This window comes from Solenopsis invicta, chromosome 4 (assembly GCF_016802725.1).
Source record: "Solenopsis invicta isolate M01_SB chromosome 4, UNIL_Sinv_3.0, whole genome shotgun sequence".
NCBI lineage: Eukaryota > Metazoa > Arthropoda > Insecta > Hymenoptera > Formicidae > Solenopsis > Solenopsis invicta.
Window position 1 is genome coordinate 15,724,349 of NC_052667.1, and position 10,799 is coordinate 15,735,147.

General features: G+C 38.4%; 1 protein-coding gene across 1 annotated transcript; it reads left to right on the plus strand.

Moving 5' to 3' along the window:
• The first annotated feature begins 900 nt into the window (after positions 1-900).
• On the plus strand, positions 901-2,130 carry LOC113004638. The gene has a single exon (XM_026138596.2). It carries the CDS (start codon positions 1,519-1,521, stop codon positions 2,128-2,130), a length of 612 nt encoding a protein of 203 aa, XP_025994381.1. The 5' UTR covers positions 901-1,518.
• The last annotated feature ends 8,669 nt before the right edge of the window (positions 2,131-10,799 follow it).

Consider the following 10,799-nt stretch of genomic DNA (forward strand, 5'->3'; position numbering starts at 1 on the left):
GAGAGACGAACAAAATAGGTGCCGTTACTCGTTTCGCACAAAACGATAAGGATTGTGACGATTACGGGATGTAGGAGATCAAGATCGACAAAATAATTGTTATGCAAATTTATGAATGTCAAAACTGTCAAACTATATTCACACAATTACAAGTAATTATAATCAAAGAGGTATTTAGATTTGATACTGTTCTGCGCCACGTGGTAATAGCGCGCCCAAAGAAATCTTGCCACCGTAGATCGCAATGGCACGCGCTGAGAAATCTTGCCACCGGAGATCTTATGCACAAACTCCTACCACGCATGAAATCGCGGAGGGCATGTTTATAAATCACTACTATTCAATTCTCACCAACCGGAGAATCTTCAGAGCGACAGCGGCCAGCGCGAGTTTGTTGCCGTTGTAACTTGATCATGATATCAACACGAAACGATCTCAAACGAAAGCGAACGCGAGCCGGTTCGGAGCACGCAAGTGTTTGCTTCGGCTTCTTCCTCACTCGCGAAGTCGCACTGTCAATTGACTTAATCACAAAAACTGTTACTCTCGTGAGTATAGCCTTATGACCTTGCAACCACGATGTTAGAGAATTGAAGAGTTATCGGAAAACTTGCACACGGCCAGGATGCCTGTTGTTGTTCCGAAAGTTCGAGAAAGAAAAAGAAAGAAGAAGCAGGAAAAGAACAACTCGCGTCGCTATGTCCGCGCAGAAAATGGGAACAGCGAGCACTCCCTTCCCGGATATATTAGGTGCATGCATTAATTTTAAAGGATTTACAAGAGATGGCGTAACTAGTACTATATCGCATCGGGCCAAATTGTTGCTAACTTTATGTCAAAGCACCATCAAGTGGCTTTAGTTTTCTGTATGCGCCACTGTGCCGAATTGTAAACAACATTGTTTTTTTTTTACATTAAATATGTCGAAATTTGTGCCAACAAAACGGCATTTGCGGGAAGCTTTGCTTTTTTTTGCTTCCATTCAAAAAAAAGTGTTGCTGAAAGTCAACAAATGTTGTCGGAAGCTTATGGTGATTATGCTCCATCGATTTCAACATGCGAGTACTGATTTTGACGCTATAAAATAGGTGATTTTAACACGGAAGACAAGAAACGTCCAGGCCAGCCGTAAAAGTTTGAGGATGAGGAATTGGAAACTTTCCTTGATCAAGACCCGCTGGGTAGAACCAAAATCCAGGTGGGAACAACCCTGAAGTACCTGGGGTTGACCCTGGACGGCCGGTGGGGCTTCGTCGAGCATTTCGACGACATTGCCCCACGGTTGGACAAGAGGACCAATGCCCTCAGAGGTCTGATGCCCAACCTCCGGGGCCCGGGTATAGGTGCGAGATGCGCGTATATGCACGCAGTCATGTCCGGGGCGCTATACGGCGCCCCGGTCTGGTGCGGGGCGATGTGGGCCAGCAGCAAGATTAAGAAGCATTTGCATTCAGTGCAAAGGCTGCTGGCCCTATTCGTTGCGCGCGCGCTTATCGCACCTCTTCAAACAACGCCATAATGGTTCTAGCAAGAGTGCCACCAGTACAATTCCTGGCAACGGCCCGAGCTACCATGTACGCTCGGGTCAAAGCCTCCCGCCTACGGGGCAACGTCATTCCCCCGAGGACCATGGCGTCGTGGAGAGAGAGAGCCCGTCGGCGGGCGATCGAAGTATGGCGAGACCACCTCCTCAAAAACCCGCCGACAGTGGGCACCCGGGTTCTGGAGGCCGTCCTCCCCCACCTGGAGGAGTGGGTGGACCGCCCATGGAGCGGTCTATCTTACCGAATGACGCAGGTGCTCACCGGACACGGTTGTTTCGGTGAGTACCTGTGTCGAATAGGGAAAGAGCCGACAACGCATTGCCACCACTGTGATGCGAAAAGGGACTCTGCGCAGCACACGTTGGAGCATTGCCCAGCGTGGGACGAGCTGCGCAGAGTCCTGAAAGACAAAATCGGAGAAGATCTCTCCTTGGGGGCCGTTGTTGCTAAGATGGTTCTCAGGGAGAGTTGTTGGAAGGCGGGCGCCTCCTTCTGTGAACAAGTGATGTTGCAGAAGGAGGCGGCCGAGACGGCGAGAGAGAGACAGCGAGGAGGAAGACCCGGGGCGGGTAGCAGGCAACGATGACGACGCCGACCCAACCCCCGTGGAAATGATGGTAGAGGCGGGGATCCCCACCCCCCACGTGATCGACCGGACCCCCTCGACGGCAGGGGTCCCCGAAGGAAACGCAGAAGGACCGCCGGCGCTGTTACACCCCCCTCCCTCCAAACCATTGAAAAGGAGGGGGAGAGCGACGGAGATACCCCCGCTGTCGGGGGTGAGGAGCTCCCTGCCTCCCCTGCTCATGCTCTGTATTTGGTGGGATCAGCTGGGTATACTGTATTATGAGCTGCTTCAACCCAACGAAACTATCACTGGAAAACGCTACCAACAACAATTGATGCAATTGAGCCGAGCATTAAAGCAAAAAGGCCAGATTACGCAAAAAAACACGACAAAGTGATTTTCCAGCACAACAATGCTCGGCCTCATGTTGCGAAACCGGTCAAAGAAACATTGGAAGCGCTTAACTGGGATGTCCTGCCACACCCGCCGTACTCTCCAAATATTGCTCCTTCGGATTACCACCTATTTGGATCGATGGCTCATGGCCTGACAGAGCAGCGCTTCCATTATTATAAAAATATTAAAAAATGGGTCGATTCGTGGATAGCTTCTAAAGATGTATCATTCTTTCGACGTGAAATCCATCTATTACCAGAAAGATGGGAAAAAGTAGTGGCTAGGGATAGGAAATATTTTGAATGAATTTGGTAACCATTTCGTCACAGCAAAGCCGTAAGTTTATCTCAAAATTCTTTAAAATTAATGCATACATCTAATACTTAGCGCCGCGGTGATATATGGAGTGATTTATCGATTTTGCGAGCCAATCCCTCCAGGTGGCGCCATCCCGCGAATTAGGCGAGCCAAACAAAGAATGCGACCGTACGCCACATTTTTATTTTTTGTTTCAAAACAAGTAATAAAAATTTTTTTTAATTTTTTTAAATACTTTCTCCCACTACCTATCTATTAAAAAAAAATTTTTTTTTTTATAAGCAAAATAAAACTTACTTTATTACAAATTCAATAGTATATGACAAAGTTGCGACCTTTTCATTTTCCAAAAATAATTAAAAACCACCCCATAACGCATGGTACAAGCATCCGTCCGTGTACTATGGAAGTGTCCCCCTTCGATTTTGACGAGCGTTTAATACATTGTAATACAGATTAAAATAAAGGATTTTTTTTATGTGCTTTAATGCATTTTTAGGGTGTGAAAAACCCTTTTAAAGAAAATCGGTTTTTTTTTGCAGCGTGCATGGTCGAAACTATAAGAGATAGAAAAAAATGTTCTATTTGAAATTTAAATAGCTTAAAGAGTACTTTATAATAGTGATGAATTCTTTTTTAACTTTTTTATACTTTTCCCCAGCACTTACCTTTTTTTTCAAAATTTTTATTTTTTTTATAAGCAACATAGAGTTTATTTTATTACAATAGTATATATTAATAGTAGCTTTATATACAATAGTATATAATAATAGTTAATAGTATATGACAAAGTTATGATCCGACCTTTCCATTTTCCAAAAACAATTAAAAACCACTACATAATACATGGTACTGCCTATCCATCAGTGTATTCACAATAAAACGGATTTGTGTTATATGGCGTTCACTACGCAAAAGAGCACGAAGACAAATCAATACAATACAATAAATGTTGAAATAATAGTTTTATAATAATAATAATAATAGTAATAGTAAGATAATAGTTACTTTTTGAAACCGCTAAAATTAGTCAAATTTTTTTAATAATATGTCACAGTATGTACGGAAAACAGATTATAAACAAAGAAATTATTTATATTTATTCATAACTTGTTTTTAATTGCAAATATTTTTCTTGGTTACTTTGAAATAAAATGACACCAAATTGAAGAATAATAATTACGGTGTTGTAAGACATTAATTTTTTTGTGTATAAAATAATAAATATAAGTAATATAAGTTAAATATTTATTTACTGGTCTATACGATTCGATTAGACCACTAGTTCTTTTCAGTATTTTACAGACAAAGAGACTTGGTTTACAAAAAATTATTACTCACACATTTCACACCTTTACTATCTAATGCCAATTTATCAACTAACAACAAGAGAACTAACATAAAACAAATTTAAAAATTAGAAATTTCACGTTTTATACTGCATTTATACAATTCAATTTATGTGTTTATTATATACAAAATTTGATTAGTGTAGAAATATGCGTAACAACGCCACTTGGCGCATGCACTTTGGATCATCTCTTATTTTGAAATTTAATTTTTACGTCTCGGCAGTATTGACCTTAATATGTATACATTTAAGTGTTATGTATACATTTAAGTATAATTGGTTGCAACATAACTTTGTTATATACCATTGAATTAAAATAAGGTTCAATACCATTGTAATAAAATAAGGTTCATTTTGCTTATAAAAAAAATAAAAATTTTGAAAAAATAGATAAGTGGTGGGAAAAAGTATTAAAACCGAATCTAAAAAAATTGTTTTTATAACTGTTATAAAGTACTCTTCGAGCTATTTAACTTTAAATTAAAACTTTTTTTTCTATCTCTTATAGTTTCGACGATACACGCTTCAAAAGAAAAAACCGATTTTCTTCAAAGTGGTGTTTCATCCTTAAAAGTGCATTAGAGCACTGGAATTAGATATGATTTAGACGCATCAAAGAATACATAGGGTATATATGAGAGTTCTAATCCGGGAACAATGAGGGGAGTGCGGGTGTGCGGGGAGAAATGTGGGCGCGGGGGACGGGGGAGGGGGGTATGCGCGAGAGATAATGACGTCACTTGCGCGGAACTTAGCGTTATTTGCTACATAAACAGTCATAACCCGTTATCTGTTTATATAAACATTCGAAAAGGACATGAACTATGTTAATACCTTTCGTATCACCGCCAGGAAGAAGGGGGAGAAGATACGTTACCAAGGTGATAAATTAAAGTATTGAACATGGAGCGGGACTCGGCAGTACGTATTTTCTTTATATAAACATTTTGAGAAGGAACATGGACCATATTTATATCTTTGGGAATATTTGTGGGTGATAACGCAATCGAATTTTATGGTTGCCAAGAGGGGGTACGTGCGGCCTGACGCGGTCCGTTGCCACCCATTACCCACCCGCTGACGCTCTTCTCGTACGCGCGCTCGTTTGTTCGCTCGCGCATGCGCTCTCCCACCCCGTTGCAGTTTTCCTGTTGCAGACGCTTCTCTCTCAAGAAAATAACAGCCAAATTTTCGTGGCGCAGAGTAGTGATAGGGTCCGCTTCTACCGCTGTCATCCGTGACGTAATCGTCTATCCCTTTTCCCCCAATTGTTCTTGCTCTTCCCGTACGCTTCTTTCTTTTGAGGAAATACCATGGCCGAATTTTGTGGTGCGTAGAAGGGATGCGCGCACCCTGGCGCAGGGTCTGCTGGCGCGGTCCACTAACCACCGCCGCCCATAGCCACCCGCTGGTACTCTAACATTTTTTGATAATAATAATTGTTATCGAGAAAGCGCAAAATACGCCCTGTCGCTAAAATTTCCGGCAAGAACGAATGCAATGTTTTTTTTAGGTACCGTGGACCCTCTGATAGTGCCACCAAGGTGGTTGAATTTTGCAAGGTGATATTAAGTGAAGCGCCGATAGTCTGGCTGTTCATTAAACAATACTTGAGACTATGCTCCGTTTCCATATCGTGGTTAAAATAATGTTTAGATAAAAGTTTGGTCGAACGTGATCTGTTTAGAATACGTGAACACTAATATATGGCACCATGATAGAATTTCGTCACGGGATAATGTTAGAGAAGCGTTGATACTTCGGCTGTTGTTGATTAAATAAAACTTATGCTGCAAGGTAAAAGTTTTTGAACAAAATATATGATAAGTCAGTCAGCCTACAGACACCGAATCGGTCGCAATAGTTGGTTCCTTAAAAAAATGATCGATCGTGTCGCAAACGACGATTTCATTGACCTTATCGCGGATGAAGTTCTTGCGGAATCGTCTGATAAAGAATCCGTGTTGTCCGACGATAATGCCTGTGATTGTAGTGAGAGTGTTAATGATATTGTTGAAAGAGCTGTACCATTTCCAAAACTCCATAGATTAAATTACATACAAAACATTACTTGAACACAACTTGAGTTTTATTATTACTCGGTTGAAGGGATAGGCACATGCGCGTCGTGTATGATAAGGTTGTTGCACAATAAAATTGGAGTAATTGCCGTTCAAAACCACGAGACTGCTTCAATTGGTGTGCTAAACCGACAATATTGCTCTAATTGTGCATTGCCTTTGTTTACATATATGCCAACCAACATGTACCCAATTTGTGTGCTTCAACAATAAAAAAAAAATGGCCGATCATATTGCAGACGACGAATTCATGAACATAGTGGATGAAGTATTTGAAGACGTATAAATAAATTTTGAAGATTTAATGGATGAAGAAGAATCTGACAAAGAGGCCGCGTTATCCGACGATAGCGAATGTGATAGTATTCAAAGTGGGTACCCTGAAGAACTCGTGGAAAGAGTCGTGCCTCGTATACAATACAATACATTGAATATAAATACAAAATGTTGTATAATGTAATTTTATAACTGAAAGATCGCGGTCAAACAATATGTGTCTCATGCATGTTTGAGGGTGGGCCCGTGGACTTGGGAATAGTGCGCACCTTTTGACATCACAAAACTGATACATTCATTGTTCTTCACGGCAAATATTGCGATTATTGCTGACCAACATTTATATACATTCCATGCAACATATGCCCAATCTGTGTGCCCCAACAACAATAAAAAAATGGCCGATTACATCGCAAACGACGAATTTATGGACATAGTGGATAAAGTATTCGAAGATGCAGAAATAAATTTTAAGGATTTAATGGATGAAAAAGAATTTGATAAAGACGTCACGTTATCCGACGAATATGAAAGTGATCAAAGTGAGCACTCTGACATTCGTGTTGTATCAATGGATGAAATACGCGCTTTGAATGATCGCAAACATTGCATGATACAATTTTACTATTCAACGGGTGGTGATATCGCTCTTTGTACAACGTGCATGCTTGAACTGTCTGACATGTATTTGGCATCAATGGATGCCGTTCTGTTAGAATATATAAATATTTCAACATCACATAATGAAAGGTTTAGCTAAAAGCACCCGTGGTTCCATCTATTGACGGAATGAGTCATAAGACACTCACGTTGAGCGAGCGTGCGTGCGACGAAAGGCATGCAAGTACGGAACTACTAGTCGGTCAGTCGTCGGCGTTATACGCACCGCACGTAGATTCTAACTGCGAGAAACTTGCCTAAGCTAAATAAGTGAAATTCAGTCGTTGTGTTTAATGTTGATTAAATTATCGAAGTTGAGAATAAACTATGCAAGTTTTCTATGAAAATAAGTGTCACATTTATTTTACGAACTATAATTAAAAGTGAAAATAATTATAACATAGTAGCAGAGCGTGGTTGGTGAAAATCACAGAAGCCCGATGTAGTTGAGGAAAAATACATTTGATAATTAAAAGTAAAAATAATTGTAATAACAAAAACGGAAAAACAGTGTGGATTACATCCGAGCATGAGGTCGATGCATGCGGATGTAGATCGATAGCACGAGGTGATCAATGTGAGGACTGAGTGAGCACATGGAGATACAGTGGCCATACACATGTTCGAGGAATAGAGAACGACGTTAAAGAATATAATAAGTATTCCAGTGTTTGATGGAATAAATTTTGCAAGTTGGAAATTCCGACTCACAACTATTTTGGAATATAAAGATTGTCAAGAACCGGCAAGAAGAGAAAGAGCAGCTACTGATAACGAAGATACTTGGAAGAAAAGTGATCTCAAAGCAAAAACTATTTTAATCAGTGCTATATCAGATAAGCAATTGGAATACATGAGGAAATGTAAAACGACGTTTGAGATGATGTCAAAGTTAGAAAAAATGTATTCAACAAAATTGACATGTCTGCAAATAATAAACCGAGGAAAATTGGAAGAAGTCAAGTTGAAGAATTACAGTAATGTGGAAAAATTTTTTGTTGATTTTGAAAAGGCATGTAACGAGCTAAAATCAGCTGGCGAATAACTAAGAGAAGAAGAAAAAATGAGATATTTAATTAAAGCTCTACCACCAAATTATTACTACTTTGGAGATTTTATTGATCTAGTACCTGAAGAGCAAAGAACTGTCGAGTATGTCAAAACTAAAATAAAAAAAAAAACTTGAGCAAAAGTGAGAGTGAAAAGAAAACAAATGTGAGCACTTTTGCTATAAAAACTAAAGGAAGCTGTATCCTGTGTGGAAAATCTGGACACAATAAAAGCGACTGCTGGCAAGGACAGCAAGGAAAACAAGGCAGAGAAACCCAACATAACCAGGGCAGAGGAGCTCAAGGGTATCACCGAGGTCAACGAGAACCATCGCAAGGCAGAAGCAGAGGTCACAAAGAGGCTATGGTCGAGGCAGAAGACAAGGTCATCAAGCGGCAGGATCATCCAGCGAGCATCACAAGGAGAACTCACAAGAGTCATGGGCAACGCAAGTCGTTAGAGTAAATGGAAATGATGTAATGAAAAATACGAACAGAAATGATAACGAAATTGAGTGGCTGTTAGATAGTGGTTGTACAGACCACATTATCAATAACAAGGATTATTTTTGTAAGTACGTTAAATTAAAAAGCCCTATTGATGTAAAATTACCTGATGGCAAAAATTTGAAAGCAACAAAGCTCGGTACAGTCAAAACTTATTTCAAAAATTATTATAATGAAGTAGAAGTTGATTTGAAAAATGTTTATTTTGTACAAGGTATAAAAAGGAACTTACTGAATTTTTCTAAAATAACTGAAAACAATACTATTGTAGCTAGAGGACACAATGCTAAAATCTATAATAAAGATAGAAAATTAACAGCTGTTGCCGATAAGATTAATAGTTTATACATCATGAAAAGTTTTCTTTATGATAATGGGAAAAATGATATATATGCAAATGCACTGAAACTGACAGATAAAGAAAAATGGCACACAGCGTTAGACCACGTAAATTTTCAATATTTAAACAAATTGGTTAAGAGTAAAATTGGTAGAAGACTTACCAAATAAATTAGAAAATAATATCATGAAATATGCAAATTGCATTCAAAGTAAAATGGCTAATGTACCGTTTGAAAATGAGAGGACTCAGTCCACTGAAATTTTGGAATTAATTCATACAGATTTGAATGGCCCACATAGCACCACCGGTTGTGGTGGCGAAAAATACTTTTTGACTTTCATAGACGACTATAGTAAATGCGCTAAAATTTATTGCATTAAAAGTAAAGCGGAAACCGCAAGTTGCTTCATAGAATTTACAAACTTGGTTGAAAATCAATTTAATAAGAAAATTAAGAAATTGAAATGTGATAATGGCAAGGAATACCTAAATAGAGAAATTTATAATTTTGTCAAGCACAAAGGAATTGAATTGTTGCCATGTCCTCCTTATGTGCACGAATTGAATGGAGTCGCGGAAAGATATAATAGGTCCGCAATGGACATAGATAGATGTTTAGCAAGAGAAGCAAAAATTAATCGCAGATATTGGCCTGAAATTATGAAAACGGTCGCTTATTTGAAAACCCGTACAATAGCCAACACGCAAGAAAACAAAACTCCGTACAAGATATTTTTCAGCAAAAAACCTAATGTAAAATATTTGAAAATTTATGGAAATAGAGGTTTCGTGAGAATACCCGAAGTTTCAAGGAAAAATAAATGGGACAATAAAGCAAAATTAGGTATACTGGTAGGTTACAATGATAACAGTTATAGAATCCTGGTAAATAACAGAATAATTAATGCTAGACATGTTAAAGTTGTTGAAGAGGGTACAGAACTAATTTGTTTAGAAAAAGCTAATGATAATGAAAACAGAACTTCTGAGGATGATAATGTTATAAATTTAAAGCTAAAAAATGAAACTAACAAACATGATAATGAGTCTGACAGCGAATTGAATCGAAATAATATAGATAAGGAAGATGAGTTAGATAGTGATACGGATATCGAGTCAGAACAAAAAAATGAATCAAATGATTTGCAAAATAAAAATGAAAATCTAATAGAAAAAAAGGTTTTAAGTAGAAAGAGAAATCCTGTAAACAGATTCGGCAACCCTATAACATTATATTTATGTAAACTATGTTAATGCTAGTGTACCCAATACATTTGAGGAGGCGATAAATTCCAGAGAATCCAAAAAATGGAAAAAAACTATGAGTTCAGAAATAGAAAGTTTAAAGAAAAATAAAACATGGACAGTTGTTGATAGACCAAAAAGTCGGAAAATTATAGATGTAAAATAGATTTATAAAAGGAAAATCGATAATACGTATAAAGCTAGATTAGTTGTAAGAGGGTTCCAGCAAAAGGAGTATCTTGAAAATGCTTACTCACTCGTAAGCAAAATGCAAACTTTTGAAGTTTTGTTAAGCTATTGTTAGGCAAATAACTTATTTATTGAGCAAATGGATGTTGAGACAGCATTTCTCAATGGTATTGTAAAATCAGAAGTATATTTTAATGAACCTTTAGGTTATGAAACAGGACGAAATAAAGTATGCAAATTGCAAAAAGCTCTTTATGGTCTTAGAGAGAGCC